Below are 19,771 nucleotides of genomic sequence, written 5' to 3'. Positions count from 1 at the left end.
CCAGGACCCGCTGGTGAGCAGGGCAGGGCTGCTGACCCCAGCCCGGGCTCCCTTTGCAGCCGACACCCTCCCTCTGTGGGCCTGACGTCCACTGCAGGCTGCAGCCCCTGCTGACCCCCACCAGCCCCCACCTCACCCACCCCTCCTCTCCCTGTTCAGCCCTGGCGTGTGCACAGCCTGCCGCCCGCACGCGCCCGTCTTCACACACAGACGCACCTGGTCCAGGACACGCTCTCAGCACAGAGGGAAAGGTAGGAAAGCGGGCCCGCCCTGGTCTTGCTGCACCAGAGCCTGCGCACACGCACACGCACACGCACACGCACCCGGCCGCCCCAGACACCTCAGCCCTGCGCCCAGCTGCGCTGCCTCACGAGGGCGTGTGTGCCGCGTGCCCCCCTCGGGCAGCGCGCTCTGGAAGTCTCCGCGGCGTTGCACTGACAGCAGCCTCTCTGATTCCGCTGGGAGTGGCCTTGGCTGGCTGCCGCAGGTCCCAGCAGTTCTGTGCGTGGCTGCAGCCCTGCTGCGCCTGTGCAAGGCTCTGCTCCTGGAGAGGCTGGCTGCAGCTCGGCTTGCGGGGAGGGCTGGGGACCAGTGGTCTGAGCACAGCTGTTCCCACTTCAGGCACTGCCAGCCGACAGACAAGGGAGGTGTCTCCGACCCCGACTGCGTTCTCTGGGCCTCTGTGTCGGGCGAGGCTCACGTGTCTGCGAGCAGCCTCTCCTTTCTGCCCACTTTTTTCTTCCTCTTTTTTACCATTTACTGTGTGTTGTGAAGGATGCAGAGGAGCAGCCTCAGGAGACACACAGGCACGGCTGCAAGGAAGGGCCGCAGAGCCCAGTGCCCGCTGGACCTCAGGGTCAGCAATCAGGACGCTGCTCACGTTTGCATTCGGTATGAAATCGTAACTCAGGATTCTTGCATTTCCATGTTTTCTAAAGAAATTAGCCCTTTGTCTGAAGCGTGAGTTGTGTTTTCCCTCTTTGTCTTTAAAGCAGTCTTTTGACATTACAGTGTTTCTTTCTGTACAGACTTTTGTAATGTTCTGTTGTCCAACCTCTCCTGCCTCCTGTTGTGGTTTTTATCTTCTGGAGTGCACTGAAAACGGCCTTCTTCTCACCCTGAGTCTGCAGCAGAAGGACCTCACTGAGGCACTTTGAATAGATGTTTCCATGTCAACTCTTCTTACTCATTTGAATCTATCATGCTGGAAAGCCAGAATCGAGGGCACAGTCTGTTTTTTCAGATGACCGCCTGGTGGTGTTTATTGAACTCCCTTCTTCCCTGCTGACAGGACACGCCTGTGTCGGACATGCCCGTGTTCTGTATGTGGACCTGCATGTGGACTGCCTGAGTGTCGTGACTCTCTGCACCCTCGACTGCACCATGTCCCTGCTTTTTAGTGACAGTGCTCCTGCAGGAATTCTAAGGTGTGATGAGCCAATCCTGTTTTTCTTTCTCAGAATTTTCTTGGTCATTCTTGCTTGCTTTTCCCTCCCTCCCTCCCTCCCTTCCTTCCTTCCTTCCTTCCCTCCCTCCCTCCCTCCCTCCCCTGGCTGTGTGGTCCACTTTTATGTCTTTGGAAAAATGTCTGTTATTTGTTTCCTGTGTGTGTGTGTGTGTGTGTGCGTGCTAAGGATTGAACCCAGGGGTGCTTTACCCTGGGCTACATCCCCATTCTTTCTTGTAATCTTTTGTTTTGAAACAGGGTCTTACTAAGGTGCTGAGGCTGGCCTCCATCTTGGGCCTCCTACCTCAGCCTCCTGGCATGTGCACCATACCTGGCCTGTCTGCTCTTCTGTTGGGCTATGTGCGCTTCTCGTGTGTGTTGGTCATTAGCCCTTATCAGATGTCTGCTTCTCAACTCTCCTCTGCCAGCCCATGAGAAGAGACTCCTTGCCATGCAGAAGAAGCCTTTCCATTTCATGTGGTCCTCTTGTTTGTTTGTACTTTTTGTGCTGTGTTTTTCTTTTGGTATGATATCAAAACAGACATTACCCAGACCAGCTCAAGGGTGTTCCTCCACGCTCACTTCCCCAAAGTCTGCAGTTTCGGGTCACATGTTCAAGTTTTCATTGTTGTTGTTAATATTTGTTTTAGTTGTAGATGAAACGATTCCTTAATCTTCTTACTTTATTTTCATGTGGTGCTGAGGATGGAACCTGGGGCCTCACCCGTGCCAGGCAAGTGCTCACCACTGAGCCCCAGCCTGCCCCATGTTCAGGTCTGGCCTGCATTGAGCTTCTGTGTGTGACGCTGGGAAGGGCCGAGTTCATTCCTTGCACTAGAGTGTTCAGGTCCCACGGGGCTGTTACTAAAGAAGTCATACTTTCCTCATTTTATTTTCTGGATGGAAATTAGTTGATCTGATGTGCTTTGGTTTATGTCTGGGCTCTCCATTCTGTTCCAGTGGTCTGTTTGATGCCCATGCTATCGCACTTTGATTACTGTAGCTTTTTTATGTAATGTGGCTTCAAGAAGTCTCATGCTTCCAACTTTTTCTTCCAAGATTGTTTTTGCTATTTTGGGGTCTTTTATGACTGCACACAAATTTTAGAATCTGTAAGGCCCAATTGTATGCTGTTGACAAGAAACTCACTTGATAATTAATATGCACAGCCTAGAAAAGATATTGCATGCAGATGGTGACCAAGGAAGCAGAAGTAGCCCTGCTTACCCAGACAAACAGGCTCGTAGTCAGAACTGTTGGAGAGACACAGGAGCCGTCGCCCAGAGATAGAGGTCAGCTCAGCAGGAAGATTCAGCTGTGGGGAATGTACATGCACCAGGACCAGAGCACCTGGCTGGTGCATGCTGACATTGCCAGGTAGTGGAGTGCATTTTGGATGTGCTTGTGTGCATCTGCATGATTGGCATAGTGGCTTTGCTATTCCATGGGGGCAGGTCTCCTGGCATCCAGGACATATCACCCTTGAGAGTGGGTAGCTTGGCACACAGGTGGCCAGGCATTGAAGAAAGGGGAAGGGCTGAAGGAGTTGCCATTCTGCAGACCTAGCTTCCACAGCCACCATCAGATCAGGACGTGGTGGGTAGTTTGGAAGCCGGCCCGTTTGTGTGCAGTGTGCTAGGCCTGGAGACAGGGTGGAGAAGGCCCAAGTCCCTGCCCCTGAGGGTCACCTGCTGGCAGGAAGAGCACATCCAGACAGGAAGTAGACAGCAGCATGCCTGTAGCACCAGAGAGGAGCACTAATGCAGCATGTGGAGCTGCCTGAGAGTGGGGAGCACTAATGGAGCACAGGAGGAGCTGCCTGAGAGTGGGGAGCACTAATGGTGGGCAGGAGGAGCTGCCTGAGAGTGGGGAGCACTAATGGTGGGCAGGAGGAGCTGCCTGAGAGTGGGGAGTACTAATGGTGGGCAGGAGGACCTGCCTGAGAGCGGGGAGCACTAATGGAACGCAGGAGGACCTGCCTGAGAGCGAGGAGCATTAATGGTGGGCAGGAGGAGCTGCCTGAGAGTGGGGAGCACTAATGTTGGGCAGGAGGAGCTGCCTGAGAGTGGGGAGCACTAATGGAGTGCAGGAGGACCTGCCTGAGAGTGGGGAGCACTAATGTTGGGCAGGAGGAGCTGCCTGAGAGCGGGGAGCACTAATGGAGCACAGGAGGACCTGCCTGAGAGCGGGGAGCACTAATGGAACACAGGAGGACCTGCCTGAGAGTGGGGAGCACTAATGGAGCACAGGAGGAGCTGCCTGAGAGCGGGGAGCACTAATGGAGCACAGGAGGAGCTGCCTGAGAGCGGGGAGCACTAATGGAGCACAGGACCTGCCTGAGAGTGGGGAGCACTAATGGAGCACAGGAGGAGCTGCCTGAGAGCGGGGAGCACTAATGGAGCACAGGAGGACCTGCCTGAGAGCAGGGAGCACTAATGGAGCACAGGACCTGCCTGAGAGTGGGGAGCACTAATGGTGGGCAGGAGGACCTGCCTGAGAGCGGGGCCTCACCATGGCCGGTACGCGTGTAGGACTCTCAGCAGGAAGGGCGAGCGCGTTCTGTTGGAACCACCGAGGCATGTGCTCACCGCTGCATGATTATGGTGCTGAGGTGCAGCCCGGCAGGGCTGTGTCAGAGTGAGGGACCCCATGTACCTAATAGCCTCCTGCCCTGCCATGCGGACTTGACCATGGGGACGAAGGGGAGGGAGGTGTGCCCAGAGGGTGGCCCTGCGACACGCGGTGTCACCAGCAGGAGTCGGCTTCAGCCATGTCTTCCTGGCCGTCCAGCCCTGGGGCTTGATGCTGGTCTGGAAGGACGGGCGCAGGCCTGCCTTCTGAGGGAAGCACGGGCCCACCCTGAGACGCCTGCGTCAGTGTGCCTCGCAGGAGATGCTGTCGACCCAGGTGGCGTCGACCGGAAAAATATCCGGTCCTTGGGATCCTGAGGCAGGAGGACAGCAAGTTCCAGACCAGTTTCTCAACTTAGTGAGACCCTGTCTCAGAACAGAAAGGGCTGGGGTGCAGCACAGGGGCAGAGCGCCCGGGCCTCAACCCCCAGGACTGGAAGGAGAAGGAGAACAGTATCTGTAAGGCCACTCGCTCATCTTGCGCTTGACACTTTGAGGTGTGCACTGTTCTTTTCTTGTGTACAAAAAACAAGAAACAAGGGATTACAGGTTCATTCCTCCAAAGAAGTCTCCTTCCAGGGGCGTGAACTCTGTGGGTGACAGAGAGCCTGAACCTGGTGGTCACACTTTGGGGGCATAACATGCTTTGGAGCCATGGAGGAGCCTCTTCCCCGCTTCACATGACTTGGGTTTTGATTTTTTTGTCTCAAAGCAGGGTCTCCCTGAGTAGCCCAGCCTGGCCTTGGAACTCAAGATACTCCTGCCTTGGCCTCCAGAGTAGCTGTGGTCACAGGCAGGCACCACTGCATCCAGCTTGCGTATGATCTTGTAGGGTGTGTGTGCATGTGTGTGTTACCAAGCCGCCCTGTCACTCACACCACGTGGAAATGGAGACTGGAATTCTCCTCTCGTAACCTGCGTGGGGACGTTGCTCTGTGGTCTCCAGGGGCTTCTCTTCTTCTGGACTTCCCTTCGCCAGCTGCGGGGTGGCACACACTCTGCCAGCCCTCTGCTGAATTTGTGCTGTGTACCCAGTGCTGTGCAGTTCATGAGAATATCCGCAGGGGCAGTTCCAGAAGTGGGGGTGCCGGGGCAAAGGCACACGTGCACTCTAGATTCTGAAAGTGCTTTCACATGCTCCCCTGGGTCACATTGACTCACACCCAGCATGTGGGGCTGTTTCCTCACGGGTGAATGAAGTCCCCTGTTGTAGTTCATCCTGCTGTTAGAAGGTCCCTAACAGCTCCTCGTGTTTCTTCACCAGTTCCTAAGAGTGAAGCAGAGGACAGACCCTGGCTTTTCTAGTATGAGTGCAGGTTTTGACTTTCCTGTTCAGAAGCTTCTGGGTTGTCAGGGTCGGTCTTCCTATTGTGCTTAGGAAGACATCACCCCAGAATTCATGATCCCCAATATCATAGAGATGGTCTCCTCTGTTTTCTTCTATCTTCAGTCATTGCCGTTTGTTTTTGTGAATAGTGTAAAATAGGATATAACCATTTTTCTGTGGAGAACTGATATGCCCCACTGCGTTTTTGAACAGTTCACATTCTTCTCAGTAATGTGAAATGCTATCAAATAATAAATTATTCACTGGGAGTCTATGTAATCAAAGACCATGGGACTCCACTTTTTAGCAAATATCAAATTTTTTGATGAAATATTTACTGAAACTCAAAGAACTATGTTACAGAGAAATACAACTAAGAGCACAGTAAGAACGTAAGGTGGAAGGAGCTTCTTAGCATGTTCGTTCATTTTGCCCTCCGTTTGTGGGCACAGACACCTCGGGTCGCCGGTCTGTTTGCGGTGGTCGCAGAGGAGGTGCGCAGGAAGTGAGCTGGGCTTCCTGGGAGCTGCGGCGCGGCAGTGCCCAGGCCACCCTGCTCCGCGGCCCTCAGCTCTTCCCCCTCTCCGCAGCCCAAGTGTGCCGGCCAGGTCTTGCTGACGCAGGTGTGGAAGCGCCTGAACCTCATCGAGTGTGACTACTTCGGGCTGGAGTTCCAGAACGCACAGTCCTGCTGGGTATGTGCTCAGGTTTGCTTCTGGAAAGGCTCTGGCTCTGTGGTAGGATGTTCACGATGATGAGAGCAAGAGATTGATCACTGGAGCATCGTTCTCATCAGAGTCGTGCTACACGGCTGATGTAAGCAGCCAGAACCCGCACCTCCCTGAACACACTCTGTCCACAGCACACGTGCAGGCACCCTACCCCTGAGGTACACAGCAGCCTCGGATGTATCCTGCCCAAAAATCATTCTGAAAGTGAATTCTGAACAAACTCAGCTGGTTCTGCCCTGATGTACTTAGTAGACACAACCTTAAAAAGTTGGAGCTGCAGTGTTCATAGATGTGACTGTCGAGAAGTCCACCTCGACCTCTTGGTTCAGAAGGCAGGCCTTTGGCGTCGACTATGGGTCTGGCCCACAGCCCATGCACGGCTGTTTGTCCAAGGTCTCTGGTCTGAGGCTGCAGTGGGCCTCTCGCGGGTGGTGGTCCGTGAGTGCAGGTGTATCAGGTGTCTGTTGACACATATCCCTGCAGTGACCCTGGGTGCTCACTCTGTGCACAGCGACTGCATGCTCGGATCAGGGGTGGTGTCCAGGGCGACAGCAGTTTAGTGTCTGCCCTCTTCTCTTGAAGCAGACATTGCTGAACTTCCCTGTGGTTTATCAAGATTCAGTAGTGTAAGAAGGGAGTAGAGTCAAAATATTTCTGTTATAAAGATTTCTTTTAATCTTAAATATTTTTGTATTTTGTAGCAAGATACAAAATGCACTTATTAAATAGGGAAATTATTTAATCAAGTTGTTCTTTTTTGTTAAATTCTCTTTAGATTTGGCTTGAACCCATGAAACCCATCATTAGGCAAGTACGAAGTAAGTCCTTTGTGTGCCTCTCTGAGTTTCTGGCCCCCAGATGCCCGGCTGTGGAAGGTCAGGCTCCGGGTGTGTCCACAGGTGAACTTGGAAGTCGTTTGCTGTGGATCCAGCTGCAGCAGAGAGTGGGCGGGGACACTCACTCGGGTGGTCCTGGATGACTGCCTCACGTTGAAGTCATGGGATATGTTTTTTGTATCTTAAATCTTGGCTAATATGTAAAACAGTAAGCATGCACTTTCTGCATAGGCACGAGCTCTACCACTGAGCCACATTCCCAGCCTGTAGTTAGCATTTTAATAAAATGTCAACACTGTTCCATAATGATAAACACAATTATAATTGTGAGCATGATTGTTTTTGCTACTTTCTTTATTAAATTTAGATATTAAGGCATATAGTCATACTCCTCAGTTCTTCTGTCATCGTGTACAATGGAGTCTCTACTTTTCTGACTCACCATGACTTTTTTCCCAGTACAAAGTTGAAGAGAAGAGGATATGTAAACGTAACTTTGTTTTGCCCTGATACGCTGAGGCCATTTAGGTGTCCATGCATCTTAGCAAAGTAGCTCCTCCTTGTTCTACTGTACGCCCGTGGGAACATGCAGCGGGCAGCCCAGCCACCACGTGCAGCTCTGGTGCAGCAACAGGAAGTGCATGGTGCGAAGCCTTGAGCATCGTGGCCACGACTGTGACTGGGTCAGAGAGCAGCTGTTCTTTGTGGTGAAACTGCATGGCCATCGTGTGATTAGACTTCAGGCTGTGAAGATACGCAACCCAGCCAGTTCTTGTGCCCTTTCTTTGCAAAATCAGTTCTAGTTCAGTATAGTAAGTGGTAGCAACATTTCCTTTTATTAACATATATAAGGATTTCAAAAATGTTTTTACGACTGTATTAAAATGGTATCAACACCTGAACTTCATCATTTTTATCCTAAAGTGTAAACAGGAATTTAAAAAAAAATTTTTTTTAATGAAGTGCTCTACCACTGAGCATTGCCGCCTACTCAGGAATGTATTCCACCATTTAATGGGCAGTTTCCTACTTACTTTTAAGGATTTCTAGAATGATCTCTATTTAAGGGGAACAAAAGATTTGAAATTTCTCTTCAGTATTTGTGATTGGTACTTAGGACTCATTACTCATGCATAAGAAATTTTTTAATACCATCCTACCTGAAGAAAAAATGTTTAACAACCTATTTTAAAGTAGTAGCTCAGTCACACAGTAATATATGGAAAGATAATTAATAAAAAAATTGGCTTTATTTGTGAAACTGAAATCTTTCTTTTTATAGGGCCAAAGAATGCAATGCTCCGCCTGGCTGTGAAGTTCTTCCCACCTGATCCTGGTCAGTTGCAGGAAGAATATACGAGGTGAAGAGCTCACTGCACTGAGCACTGACCCAGGGTCTTGTGTTCATTTCTCTACCGTGAACAATTCAGAGTGAAGGAGTTAGTGTGCACACAAAAGAGGAGATGAGGAGCAGCTAACAGGAACACTCTGACGACGACTCCACACAGACACGTGCAGTGGGCCAGGAGGAAAGGTCAAAGGTGGACCCCAGAACAAGGGCGCTGTGCAGGCCACACGTGCCGCGTGGTGCAGACCAGCCTGGCTGCAGGCCTGCCCTGACACGGACCCCGTGGGGAGGCAGCCGCTGCAGCGGCCCTTGAGGTGGTGGGGCGGAGGCGGGTTGGGCCATTTCTTTTGTGCTACTCCCCTTAATTCAAGGCTGCTTTTTAGCAGAAATGATTGAAAGAAAGTGTTAACAGTCATCATCTGGTCAGCAGGGTGATAGCAACTCCTTTCTTGTGCTTTTTACACTTCTGCGTGTGTCCACTTTATAATGAGAAAGGAAGCCCGGTCAGAGGCAGGGAGAGGACGGCGCAGCCGCGGCCGCAGAGCGCCTCTGCCTGAGTCTGGCTGGAAGCACGCGCCTTAGAGACCCGATGGTTCCTCAGACAGGACGGGTGGTCCGCAGCAGGGACAGGGAGAGAGCCCGGTGCTCAGCCTATGGGAGGTCGAGGAGGCCACACTGAGGGACCAGAATGCCTGTGAGTGGACACAGCGCACCTGGCCGCCCCGCGAGGAGGCCCTGCAGAGGGGCTCGCTTGGCAACAGGTTTCTCTGGCCGTCATTGGAACAAGAAGTGCTCTCTGAGTGAGAACCCTGTCTAAGTCTTAGGAACCAGAGTAGGAGTCAGGTTTACAGTTACTTCCCTTTCCCTCATTTTAATCACACAGTCCTTTTTTGTTTATTAAAAAGTACATTTTTGACAAAAGAAAAATGTTTTCTTGTCACTCTATATAGAATAAAAAGTAAAAGTTCTCTGTCCCTGCTCACCCATGCCATCTTCCAGAACATACCAGTGCTTGAGCAGGGACCTTCCTGACGAGGGGCAGGAGGCAGCAACACGCAGACCTGGAGGGAGGACGGACTCACACAGCAGTGGCACCTGGGCTCGGGTGTGCGTGCCGCCGAGGGCACGCTGCAGCCATCTCTCCCTCCCGTGAGGAGGCTGGTGCCCAGCGACTTAGCTGTCCTCCTGCTGAATCTAAAGGGCTCGCACATCTTCAGCCGTAAGAAAGTGTAGTGAGTTTCCATAGCTTGCTCCAGGGAGGGCAGGGACCGTGCCACCACTGAGAGCAGGACGGAAGGCAGCACTGCTCACTGGGCACTGGATGGGCTAAGTGGTACGAGAGCGCGTTCCAGTGACCTGTTCACAGCACCGTCACTGGTGTTTCTCAGATTCTAGCCAAGACCAAATACCATCAATCTACTAAAAATCTTCACAGGCACGGTTTTCAGCTGTCTTAATTGTATATTTCTGCTCTTTCACTCAAGACTGTGAGTACAGTTTTATATCATGAATTTGTGAACTTCCTAGCTGAAGATGTTGCTGCAAACAGTGTGCTTGTGCGGGTCTGTGTGTGCCCAGGAAGACCGCCTTCTCTCTGGCGTTGGCAAACCTGTGTGCGCAGCACGGTCGGTGTGTTCTCTGAGCGGGCGTGACTCAGTCTGCTGCACCAAGCTGCCGTCTGACCTTTGCTTGGTGCCGCTTGGTGCCACTTGTCGCCATGGCCTGTTGTGTCCTGCCTGTTTGATGAGGGCGCTGATCCTGCTCTGGGGCTTCTTGCTTCGCCATAGAGGACACTTGGAGTGACCTCCCTGGTCTTGAACTCCCTTCTAGGTACTTGTTTGCCTTGCAACTCAAGAGAGACCTCCTGGAGGAGCGCCTGCCCTGCTCTGCCACCACAGCTGCCCTGCTCGCCTCCCACCTCCTGCAGGGTCAGTGTCCTGGGCAGGCACCAGGGGACCACACGTGGCTGCTGTGCACATGCATGATCTCCTCAAAGAAGGAAGTGTTCAATTTGGGTTTATTCTCTCTTTTTTTGCTTATTTGCTTGCAGTGCTGAGGATTGAACCCATGGCCTCCCACATGCTAGGCACGCACTCCACCACTAAGATGTATCCTCGGCCCTTTTTTATTTTTTAATTTTCAGGCAGAGTCTGGCTGATTTGCCCAGGCTGGCCTCAAATACCTGCCTCAGCCTTCTAAGCCTCATCCCTAGGCTGAGGGTCACCTTCTGTGAAACAGAACTCCTTCAGGCAGATGTCTCCCACTTTGAGGCTCGAGGCTAGACTTTGACCAGTCCTTCTCTGGAGTTGTCGCTCACCTGTGGCTTTATGCATTTTAACGGTGCGCCTTCTGTCTAGACTCTCAGCACTCCTAGAAAGGGGCCTCCTGAGAGCCAACCACTGTCCTCTGGATTAGTGAAGCATTAACCGTGGATGAGAAAGCAGGCATTTCTCCAGTGCCCCATATGAGCGAGAAATGGGGCAGAAGTGTGTGAAGGGTGGAGGTCCCTTAGAAGCAGGGGAGGTCCTGAGAGTGGGCACGCCCCCGGCCTCTGGGCGCGCTGTGGGACTGGAGAGGACGCGCTGCGCGGCCTTCCGCTCACGTGCACGTTTCTGAGCTGGGATTGCAGGACTGTAGGGTCAGTGAGTATGGGCTCCTGGCAGACCCCCACCCTTCCTCAGACACGCGTGCTCTGCCGTGGGCGTGCCGTCCTGGGCCTTGAGACCCGCTGCACTGCACCCATGCCCACAGTGAGTCACACTGAGTGACTAGGTGGCTGACAGGCAGCCCCAGTCGTCCCTCACTGCTGCCGTGGAGGCTCTTGCTGGAGGCTGTGTGGTCTGTGCGGGCTGCAGGTCAGCAGGGCCCAGCTGCAGCTTCCCCAGGGCTGCTGCTGAAGGGGCAGGTGGTGCACCCGAGCTGGGCCTGCACTTGGGGCAGCCAGCTGGAGCCTGGTGGAGCCAAGCTGTGAGTCAGAACACCCATGGCACCGGGCGGCACCACGTGGGCAGTCCCTCTCCAGTGGCTCCAGGCGGGCACTTGGTAGTGAGCTTGCCCCTTCCTACAAATTCAGGCTCGTTTCAGAACAAAACAGACAGAGATACTGCTTGAAATGATTGTATTTAGTACTGCTAAAACATTTATGGCCTTGAAGCAACCTGAAATTATAGACATTATTCCTCAGGAAATCTGAGAAACCCTACAGGAAAAAGTGATTTAAAATACAACATCTCAAAACACATAAAATACATTATCCTGGTCACAGTGGCCATGAGACAGTTTACCTATGAAATGTAGTTTGAAAATAGTGAGCACATGGTCTCGAGGCTCATGATCGCCTCTTTGAAACCTGTCTTCTCTTCAGGAGTCAGGGAAAGTTTCTTCCACCTGCCCTCTTAGTTGCCGTTGAACAACATAAACTATTTGGAAAAATGTAATACGCGTTTCTGGTTTTTTAGGGACATAGGCAAGATGGCACACATCTGTGGTCCCTATGACTCAGGCTGCTGAGATGGGAGGATGGCAAGTTGGAGGCCAGCCCCAGCAGCTTAGAAGACCCAGTCTCAAAATAAAAAACAAGTGACAATGTACCTCAGTGCTAAAGCATCCCTGAGTTCAATCCCCAGTAACAGGAAAAAAAAAAGAAAGAAAGGAATATATTCTTTTATCACAAACTTAGGATGATTTTTTTTTACTGTGGGTTTATGCATGTACAGGTATATGTACAAATGCTGCTTTTACTTTATTTCGAAATCTGAACAACTGGCTTCTGTTGTCTCATCTCAGCGGAAATAGGAGATTATGATGAGACCCTGGATCGAGAACACCTTAAGGCCAACGAGTACTTGCCCAGCCAAGAGCGTTCTCTCGAGAAGATCCTGGACTTCCACCAGAAGCACATGTAAGTGCCTCGCTACCAGAGTCGTGACCCCCGGCACGTGACCAGCGGGGTCCTCCTCTAGGCTCCTTTGGGATTCTGATTGAATGACAACTGTTGCTTCCCAGCCTCAGGACACACCGTGGCCCAGGATGGCTCTGCTGACACAGAGGTCACAGCTAGGCTGGGCTAAGGTATAGACTCTGCTAGTTCAGGAATGGCTGGGGAGGAGGCTGGCCAGTGCTCTGTGCGTGGGAACTGCTGTTTCCCTGGGGAACCTGGGAAGAGGCACTGCACCCAGGCCTGGCTGGTGGTCATCCAGGGGAGTGGCCCAGGCCTGGCAGGTGGTCATCCAGGGGAGCAGCCCAAGGCCTGACGGGTGGTCTTCCAGGGGAGTGACCCAGGGCCTGGCGGGTGGTCATCCAGGAGTGGCTTGCCAGGTGGCATGGCATAGGACTAGCAGAGTCTGCCCACTGGGTGCTGGAGTCCTGCTGACAGCCACTTCCGTGACTTACTCTGACTTGACAGTTTCCTCTTAAGACAGGATGCAGGGGCATGGAGGTGTGTACTTGCAAGAGGGGGCCAGGGCCTGAGAGCTTGGCCCACCCACAGGGGAGCTTGACCTGTGGAAGCCGTTCTGCAAGACTCTGCCTTGCCTTCCAAGAGCCTTGCGAGAGTGGGCGAGGCTGCACGGAGACCTGCAGGTAGCCTGTGGGCACCTGTCGTGTCTCTCAGCCCTTGATCAGTTTGAATAGCACAGACCAGACTTCCTGCCCTGTGGGCTTCTGTGTGTGTACCTGTACACACGTTTGGGTGTCTGTCTGTGTTCCCGGGTATGTTCTGTGCTTGTGTATACACATATTCTTGCATGTGTGTTCACCTATGTATTGTGTTCTGTGGTCGTGTGTATGTGCCTGTGTCAGTACATATGGGTATGTGTGCTTGCACATGTGTGTGTATCTTAAGACATGTTCTTTTAAAACTCTAGAAAGCCAGGAAGAGAAGGGCAAGTCAACTAATGTGCTTCTCCTAGCAGTCAGTCAGGGACCTCCGTTCTGCCTCTGCTCACTCCGTACTCCACAGCCATGACTCCCATCATACATCCTTTATGTTTTTAAAGCATTCTTGGTTTTAGTCAGCTTGGCATCACTATGACCAAAAGACCCAACGAGCAACACAGAGGAGGAAAAGTTTGTTTTGGCACTCAGTCCAGAGGCCTGGTCCACGGTCGGCCAGCTCCATAGCTCTGGGTCTGCGGTGAGGCAGAAGAGCAGAGCAGTGTGAAGCAGCTCAGGACACAGCCACCAGGAAGAGAGCTCTGCTCACCAGGGACCTGCTTCCTCCAGCCACCTGTGCCTGCCTGCAGTTACTGCCCAGTTCATCCATATCAGTGGATGAATCCACTGAGTAGGTTACTCCTTGCATAGTCTAATCATTTTGCCTCTGAAGATTCCTGTGTTGTCTCACACATGAGTTTTTGGGGGATGCCTCATATTTAAAACAAAACATTTCACCCTGGCTCCCCAAAAGTCATGCCATTCTCACAAGTGCAAAATACATCTAGACCATGTTCTAAGACTCACCATAGTCCTGGCAGTTCCTGCATCACCCAAAAGTCCACGTCAGAAAACTCATCTCACAGACTCTTGGTCTTTTTCACTGTAAAGATCATAAGCAAGTCACATATTTCCAGTATAAACTGGCACAGAGCAAACATTTCCATTCTTAAGGGAGAACCAGGGGCGTAGAAAGACGGGATGGGACCAAAGCAAGGTTAAAATCCAGCTGGACAAACAAGTTCTTAGCCCCCTGTGGCCTTACTGGTTGCAGCCCACGTGGTCTCTCTCTTGATCATCTCTGCTCAGTTCCTGCAGCTTTCCTCAGCAGATCCCCATGTTACCAGCATCTCCTGATTGTGGGGGTCTCCCCTGAGCTCAGCTTCCTTCTCCTTTCTGTATGCACTGCCCTCCCAGAGGCCACCTTCAGGGATTACAACCCTGCTGCTCCTTTCCTGTCCTCCCAGGCTTCCTTTGAAATCTCCACAATTAACTCCAGTGTCCTGCAGATCAACAGGAGAAGCACCACATAGTTGATGCCAGGGTCTGCCACCTTGAGCAGTAGCCACGCCTCCTGAGATCAAGCTGCAACAACCTCTGAGTGCCTGGGTGGCTGAGCATGGTGAGATAGTGTCTAGGCCCCCACGCAAGCAGGTACTCCCATGGTTTCTTCTCAGAAGAATTAATTTCACAACCTGGAGCCTGAGGTGGGTGTCCTCTTCCTGGTTCCTGAGATGCCATGCCCTTTTGCTCCTTGGGGAAGTTCTTAGCGTGTGGCTCCAGCCTGGCGTCCTCTTCATAGTTCCTGAGATGCCATGCCCTTTTGCTCCTTGGGGAAGTTCTTAGCGTGTGGCTCCAGCCTGGCGTCCTCTTCCTGGTTCCTGAGATGCCATGCCCTTTTGCTTCCTGGGGAAGTTCTTAGCGTGTGGCTCCAGCCTGGCGTCCTCTTCATAGTTCCTGAGATGCCATGCCCTTTTGCTCCTTGGGGAAGTTCTTAGCGTGTGGCTCCAGCCTGGCGTCCTCTTCCTGGTTCCTGAGATGCCATGCCCTTTTGCTTCCTGGGGAAGTTCTTAGCGTGTGGCTCCAGCCTGGCGTCCTCTTCCTGGTTCCTGAGATGCCATGCCCTTTTGCTCCTTGGGGAAGTTCTTAGCGTGTGGCTCCAGCCTGGCGTCCTCTTCATAGTTCCTGAGATGCCATGCCCTTTTGCTCCTTGGGGAAGTTCTTAGCGTGTGGCTCCAGCCTGGCGTCCTCTTCCTGGTTCCTGAGATGCCATGCCCTTTTGCTCCTTGGGGAAGTTCTTAGCGTGTGGCTCCAGCCTGGCGTCCTCTTCCTGGTTCCTGAGATGCCATGCCCTTTTGCTCCTTGGGGAAGTTCTTAGCGTGTGGCTCCAGCCTGGCGTCCTCTTCCTGGTTCCTGAGATGCCATGCCCTTTTGCTCCTTGGGGAAGTTCTTAGCGTGTGGCTCCAGCCTGGCGTCCTCTTCCTGGTTCCTGAGATGCCATGCCCTTTTGCTTCCTGGGGAAGTTCTTAGCGTGTGGCTCCAGCCTGGTGTCCTCTTCCTGGTTCCTGAGATGCCATGCCCTTTTGCTCCTTGGGGAAGTTCTTAGCGTGTGGCTCCAGCCTGGTGTCCTCTTCCTGGTTCCTGAGATGCCATGCCCTTTTGCTCCTTGGGGAAGTTCTTAGCGTGTGGCTCCAGCCTGGTGTCCTCTTCCTGGTTCCTGAGATGCCATGCCCTTTTGCTTCCTGGGGAAGTTCTTAGCGTGTGGCTCCAGCCCTGGCGTCCTCTTCCTGGTTCCTGAGATGCCATGCCCTTTTGCTTCTTGGGGAAGTTCTTAGCGTGTGGCTCCAGCCTCTTTAACAACCACACCTTCTTCAGCCCCAGTTTCACTCCCACTTTAAGTTTTTCCAATCCTCCTGCTTTGCTTTCTGCTTCTGCTCTTACAGTAAACCTGGCTAAAAGCAGACAGCAGTATCCATGCCACTACCTGGATTCTGTGCTCTCTTGAAATTTCCTCTTCCAGATTTACTAGTTCCTCATCTTTAAATTCAGCCTCATAGAGAACTCTGGGCATGGACAAACTGTAGACAGCTTCTTAGCCAGAACGTAATGTGAATGGTCTCTAGTCCAATTTCTGGTAGCCTTCCTCTCTGAAATCTGATCAGCTCAGTCTTCACGTCCACAGGGATGACCTGTCTCATCTTCTGAATTCCTACCAGAGTCACCCCTCTGCCTACAACATCGTCAACCTCTCCCAGCTTGCTCCTCTGAACTTTTAAAAATTCCTCCCACAAACTTCAGGAAGCCCCAGAAATTTCTGAACCACACAGTCAGGCTAATCACAGCAACAGCCCCACTCCTGGTACCAATTTTTGTTTGAGTCAGCTTTCCATCACGGTCACCAAAACCTGACAACAACTTAGAGGAGGAAAAGTTTATTTTAGTCCAGGATCCAGAGGTTCAGTCCATGGTCAGCCAACTCCACAGCTTTGGGCCCGAGGTGAGGCAGAACATCGTGCTGGAAGGGTGTGGAGGAGCAGAGCAGCTCAGGACATGGCACAGGACACACAGAGGACTCCACTCCCCAGGAAGAGAACACAGCCCAGAGGCATGCCTCCAGTGACCCGCCTCCTCTACCGCACAGTCACCGCCCGCTGGCCTGTCAGCAGATTGACCCCTGCTCAGGTCACACCTCTCGTCCTCCATCCATTTAAATTCTGAATATTCTTGCATTGCATCACGCGTGAGCTTTTAGGTGACACCTCACACTGACACAATAGTGTGCCCTTGGTGTACCTTTGTAGCTCAGTGGTAGAGCACTTGCCTAGCATGTGTGAGACATTGGGTTTGGTCCTCAGCACCACATGAAAGAAAGAAAGAAAAAGAAAGAGAGAGAGAAAGAAGAGAGAAAGGGAAGGGAGGGAGGGAGGGAGGAAGGAAGGAAAGAAGGAAGGTAGGTAGGTATCATGTCCATTGGCAACTAAAAAAGTTTTTTTTAAACAGTGTACCTTATTTTAATGAAAGTAAGTTTTTTAACATTGTCTTATGATTCTGATGGTTTTTCCACAGTCCGCTGGAAGTCCCTTAAATCCCTGAGCAGGACATCCAGATATGTTTTCTTGATTTCACCACATTTCTGTTTGACCTTGGAGCTGCAGAGGCTTCACGTCTGGCTGTTGGGGTACACTGTGAGACGTACAAATCAGGGTGCATGCACTCTTCAGACTCAGAACTCCGGACTCACTCCACAAGTGGCCATTGCCCCGTGCCTGGAATGACGCACACGCCTCTATTCCAGCAACTCTGGAGGCTGAGGCAGGAGGATTGCACGTTCAGGACCAGCCAAGAAACCTAGTGAGGCCCTGTCTCTAAAGGAAAAGGGGTGGAAGTGCACCCTGGTTTCAGTCCCTAGTTCCACAACAGAAGGAAGGTGGGTGGGAAATGCTCCCTGGTGGCTTTGCACACAAACGGGACTTCCAGAGCCAGGACCGTAGCAGTGCGGTTACACCTCCCGTGGGCCCTCTTCAGTGGTGGTGTGGGGTTGTTATGGATATGTAGGTCAGTGGTCAGTGTCCTCAGAAAGTCCCAGAACAGAAGACACAGTGACAGAGAACCCACATTGTCACTTCGTTGCCACACGCGGGTGCAGGCCATGGAGGCTCTCTGTGTGTGTGCGTGCGCGCACGCGCACAGGCCATGGAGGTATGGGGAGCTCCCGTGTGTGTGTGTGTGCAGGCTGTGGATGTGTGGGGAGCTCCCGTGTGTGTGTGTGTGTGCAGGCTGTGGACGTGTGGGGAGCTCCTGTGTGTGTGTGCATGTGTGTGCAGGCTGTGGAGGTGTGGGAGCTCCTGTGTGTGTGTGCATGTGTGTGCAGGCTGTGGATATGTGGGAGCTCCTGTGTGTGTGTGTGTGTGCAGGCTGTGGACATGTGGAGAGCTCCTGTGTGTATGTGTGTGTGCAGGCTGTGGACATGTGGGGAGCTCCCGTGTGTGTGTGTGTGTGTGCATGTGTGTGCACGCTGTGGAGGTGTGGGAGTTCCCGTGTGTGTGTGTGTGTGTATGTGCGTGCGTGTGCAGGCTGTGGATGTGTGGGGAGCTCCCGTGTGTGTGCGCGCGTGCACAGGCCATGGAGATGTGGGAAGCTCCCGTGTGTGTGTGTGTGTGTGTGTGCGTGCGCGCGTGTGTGTGTGCAGGCCGTGAAGGTGTGGGAGCTTCTGTGTGTGCATGTGTGTGCAGGCTGTGGAGGTGTGGGAGCTCCTGTGTGTGTGTGTGTGTGTGTGTGTGCGGGCTGTGGAGGGGTGGGAGCTCCTCTTTGTGTGTGTGTTTGCGCGCGCGCAGGCCGTGAAGGTGTGGGAGCTCCTGTGTGTGTGTGTGTGTGTGTGTGTGTACATGTGTGTGCAGGCTGTGGAGGTGTGGGAGCTCCTGTGTTTGTGTGTGTGTGTGTGTGTGTACATGTGTGTGCAGGCTGTGGAGGTGTGGGAGCTCCTGTGTGTGTGTGCACAGGCCATGCGTGGCTCACCAACGGTAGTGCCCTCTCCCCCAGCCCTGGTGTGTGTGAGCGTTGGTCTCCTGGAGGCCACTTGCTTGCCTGAGGACAGTTTGCTGTCTCTGGTCCTATCACCTGGGCCATGAATGAGGCAAAGGTGGCATTTTGGAAGACTTGTGTATGATGCAGCGGTTGCTGGGGCGATGGTGTGTGTGTGGTCAGTGTGCGTGTTGGACTTGTGTATGATGCAGCGGTTGCTGGGGTGATGATGTGTGTGTGTGGTCAGTGTGCGTGTTGGACTTGTGTGTGATGCAGCGGTTGCTGGGGCGATGTGTGTGTGTGGTCAGTGTGCGTGTTGGACTTGTGTGTGATGCAGCGGTTGCTGGGGCGATGGTGTGTGTGTGGTCAGTGTGCGTGTTGGACACATCTTCTTAAAGCATGAGAACGGCCTTCACGAGACAGCCTGTCATCAGTGACCTCCTCAGACATGAGCTCAGTGGCAGCGCGTGGTGTTTGCATGTGACCTTGTCCTCTTGCAAGCAGTCGAGTGAGCGCACGGGAGCGTTCTGCCGCTGGAAGGTCGGAGGAGGGCGGGCGGGCAGTGGCAGGAACTGTGCCCGTCTGTGAGTGTGGTGTGCTGCTTGGCCCTCGGGGAGGCTGGGCTGCGAGGCCCTCCTGCGGGCCTCTGGTTGGCTCTCCCTTCTCGCTCACCTGATGGCTCTCTGTGCGGTGCTGTAGCTCTTTGAGCATCCCGTGCTGCAGGGAAGCCACCCTGTCCTTCCTTACAGGGGCCAGACGCCTGCGGAGTCGGATTTCCAGGTGCTAGAAATTGCTCGCAAGTTGGAGATGTACGGCCTCAGATTCCACACCGCTTCCGACAGGGAGGGGACCAAGATCGGCCTGGCGGTGTCCCACATGGGTGTTCTTGTGTTCCAGGTGGGTGGTGGGCACGGGAGGGGTGGGAGCCAAGCAGGCGGTGGTGTTCCTGCTGTGGGTGTTGTAGGCGAAGCACTGGATTTGGAGGTGGGTCTCTGTGCACTGCTGATGGGCCTCTCGCCCAGGGGAGAGGTGTCCCTGTCCTCCAGCAGGTGCTTCTCCTGGTCGCCCCAGGCCGCACACTCCCTTCCCTCCTCCCGAGTATCCTAGTGCTGAACCAAAGCTCAGCCCTTAAAATCCCAGTTGCGGTTCTGGCTCCTCATGGGGAGGGGGCCTCAGAGTTGGACACATGGGCAGCTCGACTGCTGGGGGCTGTGGCTGGAGAGCACTGCAGCCCCCGTGGGAGGCAGAGGACCAGGGTCTGCACCCCGTGCACCACCCTTGTGTCGTCTCACAGGAGCCTTTGAGGGACACCGTGCGTCTAAACCATGATGGATCCAGAACCAGTCCCAGTTTTTGATTGTTTCTGAATTATGCATTTCTTGATAAGCTGCCCCTGGAAAACTTCTTCCTACTTTTTGTGCATGTGTTAACATACCAACATTAGTTCATCTAACCTCCTAACAAGTGTCTGCCACGTGGTGATTGCACATCGTTACGG

General features: G+C 53.0%; 1 protein-coding gene across 1 annotated transcript in view; it reads left to right on the top strand.

The window, feature by feature from the left end:
• The window catches only part of Farp2 (FERM, ARH/RhoGEF and pleckstrin domain protein 2), a 107,473-nt gene that overhangs the window by 47,760 nt on the left and 39,942 nt on the right, over positions 1-19,771 (top strand). The window contains 6 exon segments of the mRNA XM_047543424.1: positions 5,995-6,099; positions 6,911-6,953; positions 8,254-8,332; positions 10,150-10,247; positions 12,106-12,220; positions 19,023-19,170. Of these exon segments, the coding sequence (XP_047399380.1) occupies positions 5,995-6,099; positions 6,911-6,953; positions 8,254-8,332; positions 10,150-10,247; positions 12,106-12,220; positions 19,023-19,170 (588 nt within the window).

This window comes from Sciurus carolinensis, chromosome 3, assembly GCF_902686445.1.
Source record: "Sciurus carolinensis chromosome 3, mSciCar1.2, whole genome shotgun sequence".
Taxonomy (NCBI): Eukaryota; Metazoa; Chordata; class Mammalia; order Rodentia; family Sciuridae; genus Sciurus; species Sciurus carolinensis.
Note: the sequence above shows the minus strand (reverse complement) of the source record. Positions and strands in the feature narration are given on the sequence as shown.